This window comes from Culicoides brevitarsis, chromosome 2 (genome assembly GCF_036172545.1).
Source record: "Culicoides brevitarsis isolate CSIRO-B50_1 chromosome 2, AGI_CSIRO_Cbre_v1, whole genome shotgun sequence".
NCBI lineage: Eukaryota > Metazoa > Arthropoda > Insecta > Diptera > Ceratopogonidae > Culicoides > Culicoides brevitarsis.
In genome coordinates, this window is record NC_087086.1 from 2,305,657 (window position 1) to 2,333,421 (window position 27,765).

General features: G+C 28.4%; 3 protein-coding genes across 9 annotated transcripts; 1 reads left to right on the top strand and 2 right to left on the bottom strand.

Annotated features, from left to right (window-relative positions):
* Positions 1–1,355: 1,355 nt before the first annotated feature.
* LOC134832592 (segmentation protein even-skipped) lies at positions 1,356–4,286 on the bottom strand. Its single transcript, XM_063846669.1, has 3 exons — positions 4,124–4,286; positions 3,152–3,363; positions 1,356–1,955 (listed from the first exon to the last, which is right to left on the bottom strand). Exons 1-3 carry the CDS (start codon positions 4,284–4,286, stop codon positions 1,356–1,358), a joined length of 975 nt encoding a protein of 324 aa, XP_063702739.1.
* A 12,576-nt stretch (positions 4,287–16,862) lies between these two features.
* Positions 16,863–21,499, top strand: LOC134830378 (synaptic vesicle glycoprotein 2A-like). Of its 4 annotated transcripts, XM_063843837.1 has the most exons (6): positions 16,863–17,093; positions 17,159–17,444; positions 18,447–19,112; positions 19,172–19,799; positions 20,534–20,967; positions 21,020–21,499. In XM_063843837.1, exons 3-6 carry the CDS (start codon positions 18,523–18,525, stop codon positions 21,429–21,431), a joined length of 2,064 nt encoding a protein of 687 aa, XP_063699907.1. In that variant the 5' UTR covers positions 16,863–17,093; positions 17,159–17,444; positions 18,447–18,522; the 3' UTR covers positions 21,432–21,499. The 4 variants fall into 4 exon arrangements, with proteins under 4 accessions (XP_063699907.1, XP_063699906.1, XP_063699908.1 ...); XM_063843836.1 differs by having other exon boundaries at positions 16,863–17,444; XM_063843838.1 differs by having other exon boundaries at positions 16,863–17,444; positions 20,534–20,963.
* A 1,113-nt stretch (positions 21,500–22,612) lies between these two features.
* On the bottom strand, positions 22,613–27,642 carry LOC134830380 (uncharacterized). 4 transcript variants are annotated; one of them, XM_063843843.1, is made up of 6 exons: positions 27,413–27,639; positions 25,039–25,182; positions 24,775–24,944; positions 24,272–24,714; positions 23,237–23,908; positions 22,613–22,926 (listed from the first exon to the last, which is right to left on the bottom strand). In XM_063843843.1, the coding sequence occupies exons 3-6, from the start codon at positions 24,792–24,794 to the stop codon at positions 22,799–22,801; spliced, it is 1,263 nt and encodes a 420-aa protein (XP_063699913.1). In that variant the 5' UTR covers positions 24,795–24,944; positions 25,039–25,182; positions 27,413–27,639; the 3' UTR covers positions 22,613–22,798. The 4 variants fall into 4 exon arrangements, with proteins under 4 accessions (XP_063699913.1, XP_063699912.1, XP_063699910.1 ...); XM_063843842.1 differs by having other exon boundaries at positions 24,775–25,068; positions 27,514–27,642; XM_063843840.1 differs by having other exon boundaries at positions 24,775–25,182.
* Positions 27,643–27,765: the final 123 nt, after the last annotated feature.

The window sequence follows — 27,765 nt, forward strand, 5'->3', positions numbered from 1 at the left end:
TATTTTATCGTCTTTTTCGTGTGTGTGTAGCGATGTAAGAATATCACCGACCCCAAACACAAATATATTATTCATAATGGGCTCCATGATGATGTGCGTTCCAAATTTTTACTTTTTTTTCCTTCGTTTTCATGCGAGGCACAAAATGAAAGTATTGATGATAAAAGTTTCATATTTTGAACTTTTGCCAACTTAAATTATTTACTCCGCTGTCATAAATTTCACAAAGGCGTCATTTGGGATTATTATTCAAATTAGTAGATTTTTCCTCGATTATTGCAAGCTACATTTAAAAATTTTTGAGTCATTGCATGAAGATGAAAAATGAGAACGCTTCAAGTGCAATTATTATTTATTGAACGAAAAATTGTATCATGAGCCAATTTCGTTTAAAAATTTCAAAGAGAAATTTTTTTAAGCAAAAAAAAAATAATTTTAATTGAAAAATCGACAAAAAATTGTCAAAAGACAAAAAAATTACAGAATCAGTAAATTTTCAGTGAATTTTTTTTTTTATCAAAAAGTTTTATAACAAAAAAATTTTTTCCAAATTTTCGATAAAAATTAAAAATAAAAAAAAAATGCCTGAAAAAAAATTTTAATTGTCGAAATTCAAAAGTAATAATTTTTACAAAATTTGCTATTTTGTGAGATACAAGTTCAAATTTCTTTAAAATTTTTATTTAAACTTTAAATTAAAAAAATTTCAAAAATTTTTTTTTAAATTTCAATGAAAAATTTTTTCAATTTAAAAAAAAATTATCTGAAAAAAAAAATTAAACAAAATTCGTTCATTAAAAGTCAATTTTTGAAAAAGTAAAAATTTTTTTTCTTTTGATAATTTTTTCCAATTTTCAAAAAAAAAAATTAATATATTTTATTTAAATCAGCTTTTTATCAAAAATGTCTCTCTCAAAAAAACTCTTTAAATTTGATCTAAATTTAAAAAAAAAATTTAAATAATTTTTTTTTTTTTTTTTTTTTTAATAAAATATTTTACCTTTATTTTTTTTACCTGAAAAATGGACAAAAATTAAAAACAAAAATTTAATTTTTTAAAAGCATTTTTTTCAAATTTATTTTTTTTTCGTCATTCAATTCAATGATATTTTTTCTCTCTAATAAATTTTACATTTTTTACAATCTAATAGTTTTTTTTTCTTTCATTTTAACATATTATTTAATAATCAACAAAAAATGAAAAAAAAAATTTTTTTAAACAAATTTTCTTATTTTTAACTATTTACAGGTAATTAAAATTTCCTATCGATTAATTAGACATTTAAACATTTTTTTCTGTTTCTCATCAATAATAATTTACTTAAAACCCTAACTTAACGCCTTTAATTTCTTTTCTATGACTCGCTCTTGTATGGCTTGAACAACTTTGGCTTTTCGGGCGTACTGAGTGACGTTTGCGACGTGTTGTTGTTCGTACTTGTTGGCGCTGTCATCAACAATCCCGTTGGCGTCGAATTTAGCGAATTGACCGGGCTGTGACACGAAACGGATCCGGGACTGAGTGACGTTGTCGAATGCGGCGATCCGGGGCTTGTGATATCATGAGGAGGCGTATGAGGCTTTGGTATGCTCAACGGTCCGTATCCTTGAGGCATGGCACCCAACATCGAGCTATATGGCGTTGTTGAGGGCATTTGAGCTGCAGCGCCCGAATTACGTGGCGGAATCGGGTAGGGGGCATAACGATATGCACTTGCGGCGGATGCAGCGGCGTACGATGAAAAATTGTGTGACGAGGCGGCGGCATGTGATGGCATAACGGGCATTTGCGGAAGCATCGGATTTGGCGTGTATCCGTATGGCATGCCGACGGAGTTTGCAGCTGCTTGTAAAATTGAAGCAGCGAATGCGGGATCGGAGTAAACAGCAGCGTAGGGCCAGGCAACAGCGATGCGTTGGCGTTTGTCTTTCATGCGACGATTTTGGAACCAAACCTGGAATGGTAAGAAAAAAAAAATTATTAATATTTGTTTGAAAGTCGTAAAAAAAATCGTTTTAACACAAAAATTCCGTATATCATTATAAAACCCGAATTATTACATTTTAATTTATTCATTACCGACTTTTTGTGTCATTCAAGGCATGGTCACTTAACACCTTTCCATAAAAAGTAATTTTTTTCATTAATAAAAAATTATGATTCAAATTTTGACACTTTTGCTACTGAATGAAGCAATTATTAGCAATGAGCGATTTTTACAAGAATTTCCAAAAAGAAGAGAAATCTCAATTATCAAGAATTACTGCAATTCACACTTTTGTTGACTCGGAACAAATTTACTTAACAAAAAAAAATATTTTTCTTTGTTTTTCTACTTCAATTTGTAACACGGCACAAACAAACAAACACCAAACAGGAGAATATTTGTTGAAAAAATATTTGTGTTCCGCACAGTTTGATTCCTGTTTTCTCTCATTTACAAAAATTTACATTGAAATTTATTGTTTAAGTGTTAATAGAACAAAAAAAAATTTTTTTTTCAGAATTTAAAAAAAAAAAAAAATTGAAAAAAAAATCGGCTTGTTTGAACAGAAAATTGACTTGTTACATTTATTAATTCAAAAGGCTTGATAATTAATTATTAACACCTTTATCCTTTTTTTTATAAATATTTTTTTTTTATTTAATTGAAAGGCACAAATATTTACAACTACAAGAAGTGATAATTGTTGTAGGGATAAATAAAAGCGCGATGCCGACAAACAGTTGATTTGCCTTTTTATTATTAATTTAATAATAATATTTTTATTTTTTTTATGATTGATTGAAGAATAAAATAAAATTTAATACAGAAGGCACTTATCACCTCTTAACGAATAATTTTTATATAATTTTTTTTTTCATTTTTTTTATAGTGAATTGAACAAAAAAAAAATCCTCAGCACGAAATTGAAATACTGAAGAAAAAGGAAGCCGACTTTTTTTCATGAAAACAAGTGCATGACAAAATTGTAAGAAAAAATTAAAAGGAAGCGCAAAAATATGGTAATTTGTAAAATTTCTATTGTTCATGAGACGACTGACGAGACGATCTCTGGTTTCATGTCGGGTGACGAGAACCAGATATACGGATATTTTTTTTTGTCTTTTTAAGTTTTTTTTTTAATATGAATTGGAAGTGAAACCTACCTTAATTGTGGATTCGGGTAAGTTGAGTTGAGCAGCGAGTTCGCATCTGCGTGGGCGTGAAACGTAATTTTCTTTGTAGAATTCCTTTTCCAAGCGCGCCAATTGATCCCGAGTAAAAGCTGTGCGATACCGACGAATTGACGGATCCAAATTTCCTTGGGCATTGTTGCTACCTGACGAACTGTTGTTATCCAATGACGGGCTCGTACAATCTATTCAAGCAAAAAAAAAAAAAGAGAAAAATGTCATTAATCGGCTTTGCTCTACATTTGGACAATAAATGTTTGACTTTTTGCCCGTAATCTCCGAACTCTGTGATTTTTGGCGCTTAATCCCATTAATTCCCTTGTTTTTCGCCAGGTAAGTAATTACGAATCGCATTAATGCTCTTTGAACAAATTTTCAGGTAATTAAGTGATAAAACCAGAAAAAGGTTTGTTTCTATTATTTTTGCTTGTTTGTCTTACTAATTTAGAGACGAAGACCGATCTCCGTACCTGAGCGAAGAAGTCACTCATTTCTCATGAAAAAACCTTGAAAAGTATGCGATGGAATCCAAGAATTATGATTATTTTATGATCCATTATGGTTTTTTTTTCTTTTTTAAATTAAGTGCTGGACCTTGAAAAGGGCAAAAAGTTCGGAACGATTTTTTTGGTAAGAAAATCAATTAACATCTCATAATTTGTAAGAGATTAAAATATTTTTATCAATTACAGATGTGTTCCCATACAAAAATGTGAGTAATTAGTGCGTTCATTGCATCACAGTGCATTAAAACGCTTCTGTTTTTGATCGCGACAGACTAATTTCCGGATAATTTATGTTCGTTAATGTGTTTTATGTTTCTTTTATAGTGTCTTCTGGTTTTTAATTGATGTTTAAACTTAAGAAATCATGGAATTAACAGAGTTTGAAGAGACTTTGGAGCAAAATTTTATTAAATTAATGAGAAAATTGCCGATTTCTTACCTGATGTCGGAGGCGAAGGCGGAGGAGATGGCTTTGTGTATTGCGGCGGCATCAAATCGACGACAATTTGTTGCTCGCGTTGGATCATAGCAGCAGCAGCTGCACTTTGATGATGATGATGCACCATTTCGAGTGCGTAATTGCGAAATCCTTGCATTTTCATTGTTTTTTATGTGTTTTTTTAATTTGAAAATTGTAAGTATTTTTCACTAAATTATTTTTTTTGTTAATAATTTTTTATCATATCCTTTTTAGGTTTATATATTTTTTTAAAGACGATTATGATGTTCACTTGTTCCGTAAGAAGCTAATAATTTTATTTTTTTTTTAAGAATTGATGGAACTTTCACGTGCTTACTGAACGATGACAATATTGTGAATAACTGATAATCATCCCAAATTACCTCCATTTATACATCCGACGCACGGGGCGTGTCTCGTTTGCTTTGAGCATTTTCCGTTCGTGTCGTATGTCTGTAGAAGCGGTACTTGCCTTAGCAACCAATTATCGTGCGCGCGTTGTTTGAATCCTCGTACGGCACGTCTCATCGGGAAAAGTAAAATGGAACATTTCTACGTGCAGCAAGGATCTGTGCTGTGAGTCAGAAGAGTTCTAACATCCAGGTAAAGAACGTCGCTAAAACGACACACGAACGAAAGAGAAGGAACGATCAGGAGATTATCATTATCATAGCAAGAACGAGCTGTGTGTGACGTACGACGGATCTTTATAGCATTATAATCTGGAAATGATGTTTTAATCAAATGTAATAACTGCTTGTTTTTATTTCACTTTATTATTTTAAAACCACCCGTATTTTATTACAGTGTACGGGTTCTTTTTTTCGTTTGATGTTGAGCGCTGGATTTCATCGTTTGGATGGAAAATTGATGTTGCGGCGTTCAAAGAGATCGACCTGAATGATGAAAATTTCCAAAAAGTTCGTTAGATGAGTCATTATGGAGTCGTCATTGGTACTTTTTGCCCTTAATGTTGTCATTCGATGCCGTAAACGATGTCATGCCCGAAAGGAGAAACCCTAATTATGGGTTTTTATAGAAGATTCCGTCATTTTAAAGGCCCTGAAATTCATTAAGAGAAGCAGCAATCTTGATTTTTTTCTCAAAAACTTCTGAATTTCAAATTCAGTGTATCACAGTGAACAGAAAAATTACTTTTTAACAAAATTTTATTCGAAAAATTAACATAGTTTAAAAATTTCAGTCGTGAAGAGACAAAATTTCTTCAACAAGTTAAAATTTTGAAAGAAAATCGAAAAAATAATCTCATTGTGAGCTAAAATTTATGAAGTTTAGTCAAATTAGTTCTAAAAAATGCCATAAAAATGAATGATTAGTTTCTGAAATTACCCATAAGCCGATTAGAGAAGCCTCAGAATGACTCAGAAAAAATTATTCATTCATTTTTGAGACAAAAATCATTCAACGTCTTTCAGAAGATTTTTTTTTATCATCAAAATATTCATGAAAATTATTTTTTTTTTTATTTAAATCTAAAAATTATTTTTTAATTAAATTTTATAGAATTTTTAAATGAAAATTTAAATATTTTAATAACAGTGCTTTAAAAAATTCAATTTTTTATCAAAATTTTCTAAAAATAATCCAATTTTTTTTTTCAAGCAAAAATTCAACTCGTTTTTAGTTTCATCGTCACACCATCTTCTTCGCCTTCTTCTTTTTTTTCTTTAATTTAATAACAAAGCACTATATATATTCAGTGCTTAGTAGAATAATAAGTTAAAAATCCCAAACCCCATCATGGCTGCCATAATCTTGCTTATAAACGTTTATCTTTCAGGCAGCACAAGACAACGTAGCGACCTCGCACACAGCTTAAAAGAGAGAAAACGAGAAGAAAATGAGTTTTAATGAAAATAAAATGATACTCAACTCCCCATATTTTTCAAAACATCGTGCTTCTGTGCACAACGAGGATACACAAGGCAAGAAGATACGACGAGTTTAATATTAAATTTTCATCATTTTCCTTTTTTATAGCTTCTGTACCGTACATTCAACGTTCCGTTGATACAATAAAGTCGAATAAGGGAAAATTGTGTTGTGGAAAAAAGGTTATAAAAGCAAAATTATACGAAACAACAGGGAAAAAGTGGTTCTTTTGTACATCACAGAGACACGAACTGTACGGGATGCTTAGAAAATTTATTATATTTGGTAAATTTTAGAACACATTTTTGATTACACCGTTTATTCGCTTTATAATCGACAATTATGAGAGTTGTTTTTGTCTAAATTTCTTCCGTTGCAGCGAAAAATCCTCAAAAAATGACAAAAATCCGCATGATAACCACACATTTTCTACTGTTCGGCAAAGCCACAAAATAATGCCGCAAATGTGTATCACATGCGAAGATTTCTACCGAAAAAAAAAATTAACAACCCGAGAAAAGACAATAAATTATCATAAATTTTGTTGCCTTTTTAATTTGTGTGTCCAGCGAAGAAAGAAAGACAAGCAAAAAAAAAAAGAAGAAAAAAAGCCAAAAAAGATAAAAGAGAGAATGAATTCCCATTTGTTTTTATTTGTTTTTCCTCTTTTTATCGGCTTAAAAGATGTGTCGACAAAATATGTCCTCACAGCGTGACGATTCACCACACAGGTAAGAGAATAGAAGAGACAACTTTATTAAAAAAAATACCATGGACAATAAATTTTGAAGAAGATGGCAAGTAGTTCGTGCAACTTCTGTGTGTCGGGGCGTAAATAATTAGAGTCGATACAATATTTACTGTGTTTAAGCAGAAATGTATGACAACAAATGTCTTCTCACATGTTCATCGGGACGATTGACGATTGCAGAGGATTTCTTTGGACCATGAAGCTGCTCGAATTGGTTCTTACGCTTTAAAGAAGATGTCCGAAATTGATTTGAGGCGTTGAAAAACAAACTTTTTTGATGGTTTTGTAAGAAATTTGAAGATTTTTTGCAGAAAATTCGATTTTATGGAAGAAAAATTTTTTTTCGAGAGCTTCTGTTTGAACTAAAAATTTATTTTTAACGAAATTTTATTTTATTTTATTTTTATATTTATTTTAAAATTTTTATTTAAATTAAAAGTTAAAAATTTATTTATTTATTTAATATTTATAAATATATAAATATTAATTTTTTAAAAAAATTTTTAATTAAAAAAATTTTTTAAAAATTTATTTTTAATTGAAAAAATTTTTTAAAAATTAAAAAATTTAAAAATTTATTTTTAATTGAAAAAATTTTTTAAAAATTAATTTTTAATTTTTTAAAAATTTATTTTTAATTAAAATTTATTTTTAAAAATTTAAACAATATAAAATTCTAATTTAAAAAAAAATATTTTTTTTTAATTTCAGATCTCTCAACAACTCAAAAAACAAAACTTGCTCCAAAACTGTCAAATTTGACTTTCAAATCCTGATTTGCTTGCAAACATATTTTCAATAAGCTCATAAGCAAGTAACGCTCAACACGATTACAAAGTCAAAAAAAAATCTACGAAAATCTCCTCTTGAGCGAAGGAGGCGTGCATTGTTTGGCATCGACATCGGATAAAAAAGTCACATTTACACATTCAAAATCATTTGGCGTGAAAAATTTTAAGCTGGGATAAGACGAAAGAGTTAAAAATGTTGACTTGACTTCGAACGTACTTGTTTATTTTTGTTTAATCCTTCGTTTATCCCTTCTTAACTTTATTAACATGATCCTTCTTGAAATCAGTTTAAAAATTTTAGGCTTTAGAACCTGAAAATTTATTTCATGAAGAAGTCTCAAAAGTCAAAAAATATCCTAAAAATGCAATAAAAAATAATTTAACATAAAAATTAAAAATAATTTAAATAAAATTCAAATCTACCTGAGAAAATTATCACTCTACTCTTAAAAATCAAAGGAAAAAAGTCCTTTTATGAATACAATTGACTAAACACAAAAATATAAAGAAACCAAAAATTTCAAGGAATAATTTTCTTTGAAACTCATAAAACATTTAATATTTTATGACTGTGGTATTTTTTACACTCTCTCATAAAATCTCTCAATTTTTTGTAATTTTTTTTATTATTTAATTATCCGCACACAAAAAGTTATAAGAACACAAAAACTGAAATAATAGAAGAAAAATTATGAAAATATTAAATTTTTAGGAACAATCTTTTTACTGCTAATGAGGATGAATGCAAATTTAATTAAATATTTTTTTGTCTTTACAGGCAAAAATTTTCAGAGGTACAACAATAAATTCCAAATAAAATGAATATTTCATCAATTGCAGGACAGAAAACTAAAATAAAATAATAAAAGGTGAAATTTACAACAATTTTATATATTTATTCGCATTTATATGGAAAAGATTAAATTTTTGTCTGCATTCGATTTGCAGGTCTTTCTTCGTGGGAAGCAATACTTTGTGAATAACCGTCGAGCTCAATTATGCCGAATTTCGTTTCCCAAGGGGAACTTTCCTCGGTGAGTTTTCTGCAAGAGTTCACTTATTGTACAATGATACGCCATAACAACGTACATTTTATTGGCGCAATCTGTAAATAAAGGAATAAAGTGAAAAATGCAAAAATGTCCCCCTTTTTTCGAAGAAGAAAAACGAAGCAGGAGGAAGATTACATTCAGATTACACTTATAACAATCTCGTACAAAGATCGGGTCGGGTAGATGCAGAGGAGATATATTGAGATAAATGATTTTAAATAAACATTTATTGCCTTTACGGAATGAGATGATACGAGATTTTTGTTTCTTTGCAGGGATTTGTGAGGAATTGACGTTTCGCGGGACGAGATGAGACAATTTTGGAGACTTCAGATCATTTTTGATTTGGATAGCCCAATCGCTGATGAATTTTTGTTCTTTTTGTATCTTTTTATGTTTTATGTCATGTCAACTGTAACTCAAATCGCATCACCAATCTGGGCCAAAAAAGCAGAGTTCCTGAACTCCTGACTGAAAAGATGGGTTTTTATCCCGGTTTTTATACAAAGGTGCGCAACGACGATCTTTGATGAACTTCTTAACGTTCCTGAGACAATTTCGAAAACTTTTGATCATCTTTGATGAACTTCTCAAACCACAAAAAATAAGTTTTCACGACTTTTGGCTTCCAAAAGTTGCGAAATTCAATTTTTCACACATTTTCATACCATTCAATACAAATTTTCCTTCTTCAATGCACAAATTTCGCCCTGAACATCTCTCAACACCTCCATGAATGAATGAAATTCGAATAATCAATACTAAAAAGGCGCATTTCAGCACATTTTGATTAAATAATTTACGTTCTTCATGCACAAAAATCCATAAAAAAGTAGGGTTTGGACCATTTTCACCATTTGCTCGTAAAAAATCACAGGTACGACATCATCACAAACGAAACCGTCATAAGAGAGGACGAGAGACTATAAAAATGGGCTGTAATAAAAACGATTATGAAGTAATAAGAACGAATATAAAATGAAGAATGAAAATGTTGCCGTACCGTAAGAAAAAATAAAAGTCAAAGAAAGGCACAACACAATCGGAGAACAACACAGCCATAACCCTCAAATAATGATGGCGCAGGTAAAATTTTCACCATTCTCTTTATTATTGCCATTTCTTCTCGTCTTTTATAGCTGATGATGTTTTGTTTTTGTTTGTCTTGCAGCAAAAAAGGCAACAAAAAACATAAAAAAAGGGAAAAACATTTTAAATTGGATTAAGACTCGAAAATTACAGACACTCAAAGCGCATTATTACCCTCCTCACACCGATCTTTTATTTCTCGCCGTTCACGAAGCGGAGTGAAAAAAATCGATATTTCAGTTAAAAAATTATCTTTTTCTCTTCCAGAGACAGAAGAGGGAAAATTTTCCTCAGAAAAAAGTTAATTACGTTCATAAAATTTTAAAACATCTCTAATTGCTTAATTAACAGCAGCACCGAGCACCGAGATGGCTGCCTTCTCCATTCATTTCCTTGTTGATTTAATAACTTTTTGGTATGCGAGTATCGTCTGTTAAATTTGTTTTTTTATTTAAAGCACGTTACTTTGATGTTTGTTTGATTTTTTAGACGCACATGAACGAGAATGAGATGTTTTTTGTTTCTAAGCGAACGATGGCAGACATGTTACATGTTTAAAAGCATCATAATTGAAAGAACAATTTTTTTATATTTGACAAAAAAATACGAGAATTAGAGTATTTTGGAGACCCTCATGGAATAATTTTTGAAAAAAATTACTTTTTAGATCAAAAATTTAACGAAATTATGAAAAAAACGAATAAAATAAAAATGAATAAAAAAATATTTAAAGAAAAAAAAATTAAATATTAAAAAAATTATAAATAATTGAATTGAGCCATTTTTAGTCAGAAATTATGAAATTAATTTAAAAATAAAAATAAAAAATTCAAATTCATGTAATATTCATGATAAGTTGCTTAAAATTTTTGAAAAAAAGTTAAAATTTTTCAAGTCAAAAAATTTTTTTAATATTTTTGGTCAAAACTTTAAAAATGATAAAATTTTAAACAAAAAAAATTAAAAATATTAAATTTTATAAAAATTATTCTGAATTCTTCAAAAAAAATAAATAAATTTTTATATAGAATTAAAATTAAATTGTTTTAAAAATTATTTATAAAATGAAATATTTTAAACAAATTTTTTATTATAAATTTTTTTTAAATAAAATATTAAAAAATTCCTTCTCTGAGCTCAAAAATGATAAAAATTGCTCAATTTTTATATCAACTCTTCAAAAATTTCCATGAGGGCTCTTAATTTGATGGAATTTTTCCACAATCCGACATCAAACATGTTATTTTTTGCTCTATTAGTGTTTCACTAAACTCTCATAATTACCAAAGTTAATGTTTTTCCATTCAAAAGCAAATATTTTGCGAACATTCCGTTTCATTTATCACTCGCTGCCTTGACGCACATTAGTCAAAAAATACGCTAATTGAATAATCATACTCTCTGTCACAAATTTAAAAAAATAAGCTTGCAATGTCACACTTTTTGTCAAAAAAAAATTCGAACAACAAGTTTATTGTTCCTCAAAACGCGAAAAATAATAAAAATAATTTTGTCTTGTTTTATTTTTCGATAAATAACACGTTTTGTCGCTTTATTATTTGTCATCATTGGATCATCATCGGATTTGTTTAAAGTTTTTTGGGCAGCAGAGGAAAATATTTATTTATAACAGACATAAAACTGTCGGTTTTAAACGCACATAAAACGCTCCAACCAGTCACATTGAAAAGATTTGGAAGTGGGTGTGATTATTTAACGTTTTAATTAGTTCCCTCGGTTTTGTGTGTCGAAGGAACGAAAAGATTTTTTTTTCTGTGAGTTTTTGTAAAATGTATCGATGTGAAGATTCTTTCGAAGAACGAAGGGAAGGGAAAGTTTAAGAATTAAATTTCGATTTTTTTATTTTAAAAATTTTTATTTTAAAAATAAAATTTTGAAGTAATTTAATTAAAATTTTAAATAAAAATTTTTATTAAAAAAAATAATTTAATTTTTTTTAATTTAATATAAAAATGAAAATTTTATTTTTTTTAATTTAAAAAATACAAAAAAAAATATTTAAAAAAATTTATAATAAAAATTATATATATTTTTTTTATTTTTGTATATTTGTTTTATATTTTTTTTATTTTTAAAAATTAATAATATTAAATAATAATATAAAAATATTTTTTTTTAAATTTAAATAAAAATAAACCTATTAAAAGAGAATTTAAAAAAACTTTGGAATTTAAAAAAAAATTAAAATATTTTTTTTTATTTTTCAAAAATTTTTTATCAAAAAAATATTTAATAAAAATTCAATTTTTTAAAGAAAATTTAAGAAAAAAACGTTACGAAATATTTAATCGCTCCCCAATTTGTTTAATAAATTTCGTGCATTATTCAAACAAACCTTTTAACGTGTCAAAACAAAAAATAAATCGTGAGAACTCCATTAAAAGAACCAAAAAATAAATTCTTCATCAACCGCGCTTTATTGGTCTTAATGTGCCATGACTACCGCGCGTATGATTTTTCGTCATTTTGTTCATCTTTCATATTTTTTCTCGTAGATAGAAAAGATTCACGATGTGTGTGTTTTATTGCTGGATGTCTCATGAATCGTGAGCGATAATTACGAGCCACCCATGAATATTTTTTTTCATCATCACTCGATTTCGTCAAAAGAGAGAAAGAAACCCACAATTATGGCCCTCTAATAATTTTCTTCTTCTCCTATTCAGAGTCGATATTAACACTCTAACCACTCTCGTTTATGACAACACTTTTGTCATGTCCCATTATGTCTCTTTCTTCTCTTCTTTTCTTTTCTCCTTTGACCAAATTCACAAAAAAAAAGAAAAATTTTTTTTTAATTGCCGTTTATGAAGACGACCTTCTCAATTTCTTCCATTCTCCTTTTTTTCTGCATTTCTCTAAAAAGAAACAAATTGTCACCTCAAAAAAAGTTCTTTTCTTTTTTCACGCAAGCAATTATTTAAAATTTATGTTTATACAACTTGATTGCACCCCCATGATGCATTTAGGGTAATTTTGTCTCAAAATTGACATTTCTCCAAGAAAAAACGAACAATATTTGTACATATTTATTTTTACTTTTTTTTTCGGTTGTGTTGACACTTGGGATGCGGAAAATTTGATGTCAAAAGATTTTTGTGTCCTTAAAAAAATAATTTAAATTTGGTGACAATTTTTTGACAAATTTTAGCTTCTTCTTGGTTTCTTCGTCATTTCTTTTTTGGTCGGTAGGTAATAAAAATTACAGTCATGGAGAGCGTGAAAGATTAACTTTGAAGATTTTTTTTGTAGGAAGCTTGATTTTTGGTTTGCCTTGGAATCTGGATAAATTTTATGGAGAAATAATTTGAGTGACATTGAAGGAATTTTTTAGTAGCTCAACAGAAATTGTTTTTTAATATTTAGAATTTAATTATTATTTATTTAAATTCACTAAAAATTATTTTTTTTTAAATATAAATAAAATTTATTTTTTATTCCTAAAAAATTTTTGTTTTTAAAATAACAATTTTTATTCAACTAAAATATAAAAAAAAGTAAATTAAAAAATTATTTAATTTTAATTAATTTTTTAATAATTCTTTAAACAAAAAATTAATTTAAAATTTTAAAAAATAAAAAATACTTTGATAAAAAATATTTTTTAAAATAATAATTTAATTTAATTTTAAAATTTTGTTTTTATATTGTTTTTCAGCAAAATAATTTTCATTAAAAAATTATTAAATAATAGTATTATTAATTATATAAATAAATAATATTATTAAAATTAAAATAAAACAAAATTAAAAAAATATATATTTTTCTATTTCTATCAATGAAATAAAAATGAAATAAAAAAAATAAAAAACGAATGAATTTTATTGTTTCATTATAAAATTTATTTTTATTATTATTTTTTCTTATGTTTTTAATAAATAATAAATTTAATAATAAAACGAAATTTATTCGTTTTTTAATTTTTTTAAATGAAAATTATCAAAATAATAATTTTTTCCTGTTTCAAAAAATAAAAGTATAAAAAGCAAAAAAATTTCTTAAAACTCATCATAAAAATTCCCAAAATGCGGTTTTTACCCTTTCAAACAAACATTTTAAAGCGCAAAGTTTGCTCCATATTTACCCGAAAATCCACAAAAATTATTCGAAAAAATCCTCTTTTGCGGCAATTCATCATGTGTGTGTTTCTTCCGAAAAAATCTCTCGTCACACTTTGATATGTTGTCATAAAACAGGCCTCTGCTATCTTCACATGAATTTGCCTTCCAGAAATTTTACACACTGAACACAAAATCAGCAGTGCCGTAGCAAATGCAGCAAATTTTTAGGTAGAAACCGCATACTGACTTGAAGAAGTAACCAACAAAATGCATGAACATTTCGCTACCGTTCCTTCCAAAACAAAATTCTCTCTCTCTCTACGTTTAAAAGAAATTTGTCAATTTTTCTGGAAGTCTCAAATGATGAATTATGACTTTTCTCCGATATTTTTGAATATTTTTTTTTTGTAAAATTTTTTCAAGGACACTCATGTTATGAAAAAGTAAACCAAAATCGAGGTGAAATGTCCTCTCATAAAATTTAAAAAAAAAATAAAGAAAAGAAAGGTAAAGAAGAAATTTTAAAGAGAAAAAAAGAAATTAACATTTTCTATGTCAAAATAATCATTTTATTGGTTCGTTCGGAGAAAACGTTCTCATTATGATTGAAAAATGAGTCTTTTTGTGGTTGTTTGTGGTTTTGACGAAGATTTTGCCTTGAAAAATTCCATTTCGGGAGAAATTTTTGGATTTTTTGACATTTTTCATGACTTTTGAAAGGATTGCCCTTGAAAGTCGCTCACTGAGACGAGACGAAATAATTTATCCGATTAAGCAGAAGTCAAGTACGAGCAGCTCTAAGCATCCAAACATTATCACTTTTAATCCCCGATTAAATTTTTTACACTTTCAGACTTTGACTTTTTTATCCTGATTTTTTTGGAACAAACAAACGCCTTGTTTTTCCTGTAAAAATAAAAAATTCTCGTTCGAACAAGAAAAAAAAAGTCATAAATTTGACTTCATAAGCCGATTTGCGACGTTCGAAGGGCGACTTTGAAATCCCATTAAAATTCATTGGATTTTCGAGATGTGTTCAACAACAAATGCATGAATTAGACGAGATTAGTAGCGTTTGCTGAGAGATTATCTCCTTGGGTAGCCACACAACAACAGGTCTGTAGGACAGGTAGCAAAAGGGTTGTAATTGATCTCCGAGATTTCACTTTATAACAGATTTCAGCAAGATTCGGATGAAAAATATTCTGAAAAAATTAACAAAAAAAAAAAAATTAAAATGCAACGAAAACGAAATCCAAGAAGGACGCATTGTTTTAATTTTACAACCTTTGGGCAACATTTGAATAGAGTCGATCTATTGTTATTTGGCGAAGGAACGAAGAAAAATGAGTTGAGTTAATGATTTTTTTCTTTTTTTCACAACTTTTGTGTCTGTTTGTGTTTCTCAATCAGGCCAATTATCATAAATCATAAAAAATAGCAAACAAATGTTCCCTTTTTGAGTCCTAATCATGTAGATTAATTTCGTTAAATCCGAAAAAGGGATTTGGATTTTGAGCAGGATTTGGAAGAAATTTAAGAAACTTCAAAAAACTTTTGAAAAAGTCTTATTTTGAAATGAAAAAATTTTAAAATTAAATGAAATTTCGTAAATTTATTAAAAATTTGTAAAATTTTATAGAAAGAAAAATTTTTTGAACTTCAGCTATTTTTCGTTAGATGGCGTTCATTAACAATTCTACTCATTTTTGGGCAATTCCAAAGTAAATAATTTTTTTAAATTATTTTTTTTTTCTAATTATTTTAAATCATTTTTTTTATAGTTTTTTTTTAATATAAAAATTTTTTTTAAATAAATTTAAAAATTTGATTTTTAATTAAAAATATTCTGAAAATGCGTTGCCTTATATAAAATTCATCAAAAAAGGCATTACTTTTTTTTGAAAGACGTAAACAGATAAAATTCCTTAAAAAATCGTAAAATTTCGATTTTTAATCAATTTTGAGTTTTGTAAGTAAAATTAAAAAGCAATTCAAAAATTTTTTTTGAAAATTTTTCATAAGGTTTAAAAACTAATTTAAGGCGTTGCTTTATTTCTCATTCTCTTATTTTTGTCAAAAATTTTAAACTCATATTTGAAATTCTGATTCTTGTTGAAGAATTTTAAGTTTCATTTTAAGAAAATAGCAATTCTAAAGAAAAATTATGGTCAGATTTTGAAAAAAAAAACTATTTAAGGCGTTGCCTTTTTTATATAATTTTTAAATGCTTTCTTTGAAATTTAATTTTTTTTTTGTTTTTTGATATTCTATATTTTTTTTAAGTTTTAAGTCAATTTATAAATCAAAAAGTTTTTAAGGAAATCTTATTAAAGAGCAGCCTTTATGAATTTATCTCAAAGATTTGTAAAAAAAGGCGTTGCTTTGCTTTTAACAAATTTTTAGATAATTTTAAAATTAAATTAAAGAAAAATAAAAATAAGCAAAGGAAAAATTTTTCATAAAAAAAATATAAAAAATTTATAATTTATTAAAAAAAAATTATTTCTTTAACTGAATTAAGCAAACAAAAATAATCTCCTTGAAAAAAAATTGTTCATAAAAATTAAGAAATCAAATTACCTCGCATTCCAATCCATTTAATTCATTCATAAAATTGTGTCTTCGTCGTTCGCTTTTCCGTTCATTTCCCTTCATTAGCATAATCCTCCGGTCTGGTCTGCTTCATCAGCATAAACGCGCCTTCTTCTTTTGTTTTTTCATCGTCTTCTGTATTTTTTTTTTAATAACTTACGCTCTCCTCGTACGTTAATTCCACACATCGCAATAAAAAAAGCAAATAAATAAAACAAAAACAAAACAATAATATTGGAGTAGACGAACAATGCGCCACAATTTCCATTCATAAGTTTTTGTGACGTCGCTCACGTTAGTCGCTCCGTATGCCGCTGTTGTTTACAGAGCAAAAAAAAAACAGACTTAAAGCCGCCCGCCATCCAATTGCTGCGCCTGCGCTTTGCTCGTCACTCGCCTTTGTGTAACTCGTCGAACGACACACACTTTAATCGATATTTTCAGTCGTTTCCGTAATTCCGAGTTATTTTTTTCACAATCGTGTGTTTTGGTGCGAAAAAAAATTAATTTTTCATACCGTGCGGGAATTCAAAAGTGCTTCAAATGCGATTCAATCGACGCGGCAAAACGTGTAAATAATTAAACGCCACGGAAAACGTGAAAAACTCATCGGAAAAAGTGCGATAAATGACAAAACCCGCATTCTGAGAATCATTTTGTGGGAAAATCGACATCCATCCATCGTAAAAAAGAAAGGTTTGTCGTCACACAAACGCTGACTTTTCGCATTTTAACATCGATTTCGTTTCTTTGCATGTCAGATCTTTACTTTCTTTGTCTTCCAACGAGAAATCTCTTTTGATAGATGCAAAATTCAAAGCATATCTAGAAGTCACATAGTGCTGTGTAGTTATTGTAGAGTAAATTTATATTGAAAGGTCAGAGCAAAAAAAAAATACAGACCTGACCTTTCTCAAGACACAATTTCTGTACATATTGCTGCTATCCTGCATGCGAAACAAGAAGTGCCGTTAAGAATTTTCCGTTTTTTTTGGATAATGAAAACTTTTTAAACGTAAATTTAGGCGGTTTTTAATCAAAAATCAGGTATTTTGGGTTTTTATCAGTAGAATTGATGCGGAAGAAGAGCTTTCGAAACCTAAAAATATAAAAAATAGAATGAAGCTTTTCTTCTAATTATAAATAATTTTGTGAGAAAATTTATTTTTTTTTTGTAATTTTTATTTAAAATTTATTGAAAAAAATTATTTTAAAAATTTAAAAAAAAAATAAAAATAAATAAAAATTAAAAAAAAAATTATTAAAAATTAAAAAAAATAAAATAAAAAATTAATTAATTTATTTATATTATTATTTATTTTAATTTATTAAAAATTTTTCAGGAGAAAATCAATAAAAAAAACTAATAGAAGAGTAAAAATTTATCGTAAAATTAATGAAAAATTTTTAAAATATGAAAATTTAATTTTATTTAAAAAAATAATTTTTGAACATTTTTTGGTCAAAAATTTTAGAAATTTTTGCAAATCTTGCAAAATTATTAAATTTTTAAAAAAATTATTTTTTTGTCTTTTTAATTTTAATTTTCTTAATTAAATATAATTTTTAATTGAAAAATAAAAAAAATAATTAATTGAGTTAAAATTTAATTATTCAAAAATAAAAATATGATATTTTCAATCTAAAGATATTGTAAAAGTAAAATTTGTGCAAAAATTATTAAATTATTTAAAAATTATTTTTTTGTCTTTTTAATTTTTTTTTTAATTTTTCTGAAATATTAAACTATAAAAAAAATTTAAAGCATAAAATTTTTTAATAATTTTTTTTTATATGAAAATATGGAAAAAAAATTACGTAAAAAAATACATAAAAAATACGGAAATTTTCTATAAATGTTATTTGTTAAAATAAAATTAAAATTTGCAAAATTTAATTTTTTTTTTACCTTTTTATCGAAAAAAAAGTGAAATTTTCTCACAAAATCTCATCAAATAGAATTTTTTGCCTGCCTTTAACTTTTTTCCTTCACTTTTTTCTTCTCTCTTTTTTTGCATCCTCACTTTTGTCACTTTTGCCTGCTCGCAGATGCTCTCTAGACAAGTTCAGCTCTCTCAGACTTTTCGCTTCTTCGACATTTCCTCCTTCCTCTCCTTCGTTGACAATGTCTGATGACAAGGAAGAAGCACGTCTCGTAATGTCAAAATCACTGAGTTCCATGTCTGCAGCTTCCAATTTAGGTAAGATGCCATACACAGATGGGCCCTTTACGCACGGCTATGGACCCGGAAACTTGCACGGATTGCCAAATATCTCGGATATGAGCACGAATAACAACAACAACAACGGGCAACGATTGTCCCAAAGTCACGAATCGGAGTCTGGCGAACTGATCGACGGCGATTTGTTGCTGAGTCAATTTCATGCGGATGCCATAAAGCAAGCGGGAGGCGGAAAATACCAATTAATAGCGACGATAATCATGGGAATGGGCCTTGCGGGACACGCAATTCAAGTTTTTGGCGTGTCGTACATCGTTCCGAGTGCAGAAGTTGAATTTTGTATAATGGAAAATGAGAAAAATTGGCTGAGCGGGATAACTTTGATCGGAATGGCAGTTGGCGGATTGATTTGGGGAGGTTTAGCAGGTAGAACGGGACGTAGAAAGGCGTTAATTAGTTGTATGGGAGTTAGTTCCGTATTTTCTGTCATTGCTGCGTTCATGCCAACATACGGTCCTTTCATGATGGCGAGGTAAGAAAATTTTTTTTCACAAAAAATCATGAAAAATTGAAAAAAAAACAATTTTTTAGATTTTGTGCTGCTTGCGGCGTCGTTGGAGCTGTTAGTGCAGGCTCATGTTACATCGCTGAACTTTCCCCGCCCTCCGTTCGAGCAAGATTTCTCGGTATTTTCGGAGTATTTGGCATCGCAGGAGGAATTCTCGCCGGATATTTGGCAACTCTTGTTCTTCCATCCACGGGACAAGAAATTATGATCGAGAATAAAGAACATTTTAGTGCATGGCATCGATATTTGCTTCTCGGATCACTTCCGACAATTTTTTCGCTCTTCGGGCTCTTTTGGTTGAGCGAATCTCCGCGATGGTTGTTGGAAAATGGACGGGAAGTTGAAGCGCTCGGCGTTTATCAGAACATTTACAAGACAAATCGTGCTCGGGGAGGATATGCGTTAACTGAACTCGAGTTGCCCGGATCACGTTTTCGACATATTTCGCCGCCTTCCGTCTTGGCAGACATGGCAATCAGTTGTTCGTTGTTCTTCGGCAGTTTTACGCAACTTTTTCGACGATCGTATGTGAAAACGACAATTTTGCTGTTAGCGGCATGGACTGCGACGTTCTTCGTGTTCACGGGATTGACAATTTTCACGTCGAAGCATTCGAAGGAGACTTCAGCGGGATATTATTATCGAAATACGGTAAGAAATTTTCGTTTTTGGATCTGAAATTGATGAAAAAAAGCTCTGTTAGGATCAAAATTGAAAGATTTTTAATCAAAAAGTTTTTGAAACGGAAAATATTTTATTATTTATGACAGAAAAAAAGTTTTCAAGAGATAAAAATTAAATAAAAAATTAAATTAAATTAAAGATAAATTAAAAATAAATTAAAAATAAATTAAAATTAAATAAAAATTAAATTGAAATTAAATTACAATTAAATTAAAATTAATTAAAAATTAAAATTAAAAAAATTCAAGAGATGAAATTTTTCAAAAAATTTTTTAAGTAAAATTCCTAAAATTCTTATAAAAATTTTTATAATTTAAAATTAATTCAAAAAGTTTTTAAAAAATAAAAATTTTAAATTTTAAACAAATTTTAAACTTAAAAATTCTAAAATTATTATTATTATTTTTTTTTTTTTTGAAACAAAATAAAATAAAGTTCTTCCATGAATGAACTTTTGGCTTGAGAATAATCAAAAAAATTATTTTTTTTTTAATTTAACATTAAATTTTTAGATTTTTTAACTAAAATATTTTTTAAAAGAGGAATTTTTGACTTAAAGTTCCTAAAATAATTTTTTTAAATATCAAATTTTGACATTTTTCAAGAAAAAATTCTTCAAGAAGAAAAATTTGTCTTAAAATCAGCTAAAAAATATTTTTATCCGAAAATTTCTTCTAAAAAATTTTTTCTTACCTTTTCAGATCATCACGAGCAATCGCACGTACCGCAACAGCTATTTCAACACATCCATGGACAACCAAATCTATTCCAATTGTACTTTCCTCAATACCACATTCCGTGATCTCTTCATGACACACATTACATTCCTCAACAGCACGTTCGTCAACACAGAATTCTCGAATGTCAAGACAAGCGGAACCGTTTTCGAGTATTCTGTGCTCGATAATGTCAGTTTAGTGGATACAGATTTAACGGATCGCCATTTCACGGACTGCATTCGTCATAACAACACAATAACTCGGATGTCAATGGAGTGCGATCGCGATTTTGAGTACAATATCTACTTTGATGCTCTTTGGACATCGCAATTCGGGTTGTTGGTGCCTGCTTTTATCATGATCGGGTTGAGCGGCGAAGCTATTTATCGTTGCGGGAAGACACGAATTGCGAGTAAGTTTGAAAAATTCATCAAAAAATTTTTTTTAAATAATTTTTTGATTTTTCAGCTGTTTGTTTCGCATTTTCGATCGTCCTGAGTGTAACGTTGAGCTTTTTGTATCACGACGTTCCCGTAATTTGGACTTCAGGCGCAAGCGGAGGATTAATGTTGTGCGGCATGACAGCTCTTACAATTTATGCGATCGATTTTTACAAAACGTCGCTCCGTTGCTCGGCAATTGGACTTTTTGTGTGTGCCGGGCACTTTTCTGCGCTCATGGCGAAACCTCTTTACGCATTACTTCCAGCAGTTTCGACGGTAGCTGCCTCCATTATTTCCTCACTAATGATTTTAGTGCCATTCGTTGCGTCGATCATTTTGCGCGAACCGACAACGACTCTCCTGTAAATCAAGGAAATTCTAAAAATAACAATTTTAACCCAAAAAATACTTTTATCTGGCATTTAGCAGCATTTTAGACATATCTTTAGCTTTTAGCAGATGAAATTCAGAAAAAAATTAGAAATCTATGTCTGTCTCTCTCTTTTTAGAAAAATCCTTCAATAAAAACTTCGGTTAGTGATTTCCCTCCAAAAAAATAAAAAAATCCTCACATACGTAGAAAACAAGCAAATATCACATTTCTGCTCAATTTTTAATCAACAAAATATCAATCAATACTTCTTTGTCTATCAAGCAATGCCGCTGTACATTACAAGCCAGATTCTCTTAATTTTCATGCTTTTCGTGAGTTTTAATTAAAAAAAAACTTTTTTATAAATTTTAAGAATTATTAAAAATACATAAAAATTAATTAATTAACATATTGTGAGAAAGTTCTTTCATAAATTTAATTAAATTAAATACACAGATTTTAAATTTGACTAAGATGCAATTTTATTCGTAATTTTAATATTGCTAAATAATTAATAAAAATAATCAAAACAGTGAGTAAACATAATCAAAAAAAAAGGAGTAATTCAGTGGAAGATAATAAATATTAAAAAAAAAGTTAAATGTGATAAACCAAAAAATTATTAATTATTAAAATTAATTAAATAAAAAAATGTAAAATATGAAGCTTGTGAAAAATAAAAAAAAGTAAACCAGTAATGATATTAAATAAAAAATAATTAAAATGTGTTTTATTAATTATAAAATATTTAATTATTTTTTCTAAAAAAAAATAAATTTTGAACAATTATTTTTTTTTTAATTTTCATAAATTAATTTATTTAAAAAAAAAATATTTTTTTTTATTTATTTATTTTTTTTTTTAATTTTAAATTTAAAATAATACGTCAAAACGAAAAAATTTTTTTTAATTTATTTTATTTAATTTAATTTAATTTAATTTTTATTATTTTTTTCAAAATATTTTATTTTTTTATATAAGTTATTAATAATTTTTATTTAATTTTATTTATTATTTTTATTGGATTTATCAAAAAAAATTATTTAGATTTTTTTTAAAATTTTTTTTTAATTTTTTTCGCTAACATCTTTAAATGGCTCCTGTACATCGGAAACGCAAAATCTTTTTTGTAATTTTTAGTACATTTTGTTTATATGTTTGAATTCAAAAAATATTATTTACCTATTGAGAGAAAATTTTAAGCCACAAAATTGAAAAAAAAAAATTTTTTTTCTTTATAATTTTTTTTATTTAAAATATTTTTTCTTTTTTTTTCATAACAAGTCTTAAAATATTTTTGTTGCCTTTTCTAAATAATAAAATATAATAAAAATTTCTAATACTGGCAACTCTACTTGATAAAAATCTAATCTAAAAAGTTAATTTTCAGTAAAATGGCTTTTCATATAATTTTTTTTAAAGAATTCAGTTTCACGGCTTTGAAAATCTCCTCGCCTCACAACTTTTCAACATTTGAATTTTCTTATTTTTCGCCAAGAGTCCTTCACGTTCTTCGCTTGTTGCTCGTTCGCGAGACGATTTAACCACATCTGGCAACCCTAAAATTTTTTTTTGAATTTTTTTTATAACCAATTTGAGATCTTTTGTTTCTTTTTTTTTGTTATTTGACATAAAATTTTTTTTTAAAGAAAATAAGCAAGAAGCAGTAGGAAGAAAAGCTTTTGACACTTAAAAACTATTCTAATTTTGTATAAAAATGAGTTAATTTTTCTAAAAATGTTAAGTAAAAATTTTTGAACCATCACCGATTCGTTAAATTCGCGCCATTTTTGAAACGTTAGAACAGCCATTTTTTTTTTTAAAGAATTTCAACATTTAATTTTAAGTTTTATCCACGCGTTGATTTACCCTCCTTGGATTTTTCGACACCAATCATGAGAGGCGGCAATTGCATTCGAAGATTTTTCAAGCGACGACTTTTCTCGATGCGTTTTGGCGTGCGATGATCTTCTCCGCCCATTTTCATGCTCTCGTTGCTACTCGTACTTGGGCCTTGTTGTTGATTCTTCTTAAAAAGATGCGATTTGGAGTAATAACGAGGCATGGAGAATTTTTCGACGCCCGCTTGTTGCACAATTCCCGCCGTTTGGATCTCGTACAAACTCTTCGATTCGCGATACTCGCCGATAGATGGCGTATCGAGATAATTTTTGGGTAAGGCGTTAAACGACACAGATGGCACTTCGGGCGTTTGACTAATTCGACTCGCATTCGAGTTGGAATTGGGTTGCGTGATGGCAAAAATATCATTTTCGCTTGCGGGACGGAACGAAAAGTACGGAGCTTCGAGCTGAAGATTCTTGTTGACGATTTTCATGCTGCCATAATTCTCTTGCGACACGATCGGCGACAAATGGATGGGCGACATGGGCGTATTTTGACTGTTATCGGTGACAGATTGCGAAAGTTGATCGTCACTTTGGTGCTTTTCCTCGACAATTTTGGGGATTTGATGACGCAAAATGGCGGGCGACTCGCTGGCGCGACGATTGACTTCGATGCTGACGGGCTTTGGTTGATCTGAACACGTTGCGAGACATGAAAAATACAGAAAAAAAGACAAACATAAGCAACAAAACGACATTACAATGGACCCATTAAGCAGACGCTTTACGCAAAAAAGTCATTTTTTTTAAAGAGACAAGCGGTTTGTTTGGTTTGAGCCGTTTTGAGTCAACTTAGTTTTTTCATCAATTTTCTCACATTTGAGAGAGAAATGAAGTATGAGTGACCTTTATAAAACTTTTTAAGCTTTCTATTGGCTTAAAACGGCTCAAACCGAACAAACCGCTTGTGTCTTTTTGAAAAAAAAAATTGAAAAAATGACTTTTTTGCGTAAAACGTCTGCTGAATGAATATTAAAAAGATGTTAAAAAATCTCACCTTCAAGTCGTTTGAGCAATTCATCCGCATTCGAATCGGCACGACTTCGCATACTATTCGAACTCGCAACTTTGTGAATGCCCGCCGGAGGACTTGTAGGAGATGTCATCTTTGACGAGGCATGAAGTTGGAATATTTGAGAGTTGGCGAAGGCAGCAAAGACTTCGGGCGCCAAGATAGGAACTGTTGTTTGGATTTCGCGAGCAAACTCGGCTTTTGTAAGTTTTGGCTGCACGCAAATTGGATCGTTGTTATTTTGCAGGGAATTTTCGACGGGAACAACTTCACGAATTGGCGAAGAACCAACGACGCCATTATTGACGAAGCCATTTTGCAACTCCTTCTTGATATAATGCTCATCTTCCTCAGGATCGTATTTCGCAATGTTCTCATCGAAGCAGAAACGCTCTTCGATGCAATTCCAATAAAGTTCTTCCCAACATCTGGAATGAATTTTTTCACTTAGTCACTGAATTAACGAGAATTTTGTGTGAGAAACTTACAATCTGCAACATCGACACATTTTCAAGACACTTTTTGGTGAGTTTTATCCTTTTTTTAATTTTTTCTTTAAATTTTATGATGCAATTTTTTCATTATTTACTTTTTTTGTTATTTTTCGCACTTTTCAGGCACAATTTTTGTTAAAAAAAATGTTTTGTTTGTTCAGCTTCTGTCACATGATTGATTAAAAACTTTTGTTTTTTGTCTTATCGGTGAGTTATCGCTTAAATTATCTTCTATTAGTGCACTTTATGGTCTGCTACTTATCGTAATCCATTAAAATCAACTTTTCTCTGTTAATTTTTTTTTTATTTTCAGAATCAGACACGAAACGATTGATGGCACACGAGACACTGACACACTGTAAGCGTCGGTAATTCTATCGCGCATCACTTTTTAAGCTGACACTGTGTTAAAATGTATCGTAGAGGAATGATTTATTTATATTGCTACACGAGACGAACAAGGTAAGCATGTGTTGGTGCTCAAGTCGGACGTTTTTTCATAAAATTTAATTTAAAAAATTTTTTTATGATTTTTTTAGGAGATTTTAGTCGTAAAATTATTGAACAGGTGAAAAATTCATCAAAATTTGAAGAGAAACGTTCCTGTCTAAGAAAGAATTTGAAAATGCCGAAAAAAGAGACGAAAGCAAAATGCATTAAAAATTATAATTTTATAGCCAGAAGCGATTGATGCTGATGGACGAGCAACAGAACGAAACATTTTTCGTACGAAAACAGTTTTAGAGGTAAACAAAACGATACAATTTGTTGACACAGCATTTTATTACATGATAACACAAATTTCGTTGTGTTAGTCATTCGTCGATGGGAAAAAGATAAAAAAAAGTCGTAATTATAATTTAATAGACTTCATAAAAAAAAGTACTGAGAACTGCTTCTATGATTCAGATTATTAAAAAAAATTGTTGGAAAGTCACGAAACAAAATTTCACGGATGAGAAATCTGCAATGTCATAAAGTTCGCTTCCTACTTAGAATGGCTTATCAAATTGAATCAAGCAATCACGCGTTTTTTATTGAGAGTAATTGAATATCTATTTTTTTTACAAGACAGCGAAGATAACAAAAGTAAAGAGACAATACGAATTGTCAATAAAATTTTGCTTTGTTAAGGTTTTTTATGGAATTGATAAAAAACAAACGGTTTCACTTTGGTTTTTAATTAGCGCGAATTATTTATATAAAGCTATAAAAATTGATTTTTTAAAAAGTTGAATTAGCTGAGAGGCGATTTTCAAATTTTCAACTATTTCAAAAAAAAAATCAAATTTTTTTGATGTTTCTTAAAAATTTAACATAACATTAAGAAAGTTATTTTTTTGAAAAATGTGAAATTTTGAATTGAATGAAATTTTTGTAACAACAGTAAAAATTCTTTAAAATTTTTTACAAAAAAATATTAAAAATATTTAAATATTAAATTAAAATTATTTAAGGTCAAAAAATTTAATTTTAATTTATTTTTCAAAAAAATTAATTTTAATTAAATTTTCAAAAAATTTAATTTTAATTTAATTTTCAAAAAAATTAATTTTAATTTTATTTTTTATTTTTAATTTTAATTTAATTTTATATTTTAATTATTTAATTAATTTTAATTCATTTTTAATTTAATTTTAATTTAATTTTCAAAAAAATTAATTTTAATTTATTTTTCAAAAAAAAAAATAATTTATTTTTGTGTAGCGAATTTTCTTATAAATTTCACTTTCAAATTACTTCCGAGCTCAAAGAATTTCTCGTAAATGAATAACAATTAAAATTCCTTTCTGTCTATTCACTTTTAAGGTTAACAGAACATCGACACCTATGACGATAACTCACGTATTATCCAATTTCCAGTTCTCACCGGATTTTAACCAAAACACAACAAACTCGTCTCATTAAAGGTAAAAATTATTTGTTTTTCGCTTCTGCTCGAAGATAAACAAAAATTCTTTGAAAAAAAAAATACACGAGAATCAGTCGTTCAAACATCACAACCTTGAACCAGTTTGATTCTCTGAATCTCTTAATTTATGGTTTGTTTACTTCTTATTTTAAAGACTTAATTCGAAATTCCTCGAGAAATTTATATAAAAAAGTGATAGAAAGCAACGTCAATCAGCTCAAACAATTTCAACTCCAATTTCCGTTCTCATGTTAATTAATAACACTTGACTGCTAACAATTTTATTGTAACATATTTTAACAGCGCTCGGTTAAAAACTTATCTAAACACAAATCTGTACGTGTTTAACGCATAACTTTGTTCTTGAACTTGAACATTTGTCAATAAAATAGCAGCAAAACGGGTCACGTGGTTTCGAATCACTGTGAATTCGTAATTTGTGATCAAGTTGAAGCATCTCAAGGTCGTTCAATTGTTTAAATTTTCTTCGTACGAAAAAAAAATTGACTTGAATAGAACAAAAAATGTTTAATATTCACGTGAGTGTCTAACATTGCAATGCAATTATTTACATTGAGTACACTCGTTAACATTTTTTGTTTCTATTGTTTATTTCATAATTTCGGTTTTTGATTTGTAATGACTTGACATACATGGAAGTCACTTGTAATGTTATTAAATCATCCACACTTGGGAACTCCAAATTGTTGTTTTTTAAACCTTGTCAAGTAATCGTCAAATGGAGTAGATAAGAAATGCGCTCGATAGATAAGCGACGAAGTGCGTCAGTGTCTGTTGTTTTTAAATTGTGCCAATTTTACTTTTTTTCTCAATAAATGCACGCGAGAATAGCTTCCCGATTGATTTGATGCTATTTCAGTTATCGATAAAAATAAATCACGCGCCTTTTCGCATTGTTGAATATTTGACGCGAAAGTATTGACGATCCGTTCATTACCGCGATCAATTGAACACTAACATAAGCATACCTTTTGAAAGATTACTCAAGCCTTGTTTTTATAACAATTTCGTATAATTTGTACACAGTGACAGTGTAGTGTTTTATACATTGT

Bases quoted from the DNA above. Each gene is read 5' to 3' on its own strand.
- LOC134830380 (XM_063843842.1), bottom strand. From the start codon at position 24,794: ATGTGTCGATGTTGCAGATT. The intron at 24,715-24,774 runs GTAAGTTTCTCA...AATTCATTCCAG, and splicing joins ATGTGTCGATGTTGCAGATT to ATGTTGGGAAGAACTTTATT. The intron at 22,927-23,236 runs GTAAATCAACGC...AAAAAATTTTAG, and splicing joins TGTCGAAAAATCCAAGGAGG to GGTTGCCAGATGTGGTTAAA.
- LOC134832592 (XM_063846669.1), bottom strand. From the start codon at position 4,286: ATGAAAATGCAAGGATTTCGCAATTACGCACTCGAAATGGTGCATCAT. The intron at 3,364-4,123 runs GTAAGAAATCGG...TTGCTTGAATAG, and splicing joins GCCTTCGCCTCCGACATCAG to ATTGTACGAGCCCGTCATTG. The intron at 1,956-3,151 runs GTAGGTTTCACT...TTACCATTCCAG, and splicing joins TACCCGAATCCACAATTAAG to GTTTGGTTCCAAAATCGTCG.
- LOC134830378 (XM_063843836.1), top strand. From the start codon at position 18,523: ATGTCTGATGACAAGGAAGAAGCACGTCTCGTAATGTCAAAATCACTG. The intron at 19,113-19,171 runs GTAAGAAAATTT...ACAATTTTTTAG, and splicing joins GGTCCTTTCATGATGGCGAG to ATTTTGTGCTGCTTGCGGCG. The intron at 20,968-21,019 runs GTTTGAAAAATT...TTGATTTTTCAG, and splicing joins AAGACACGAATTGCGAGTAA to CTGTTTGTTTCGCATTTTCG.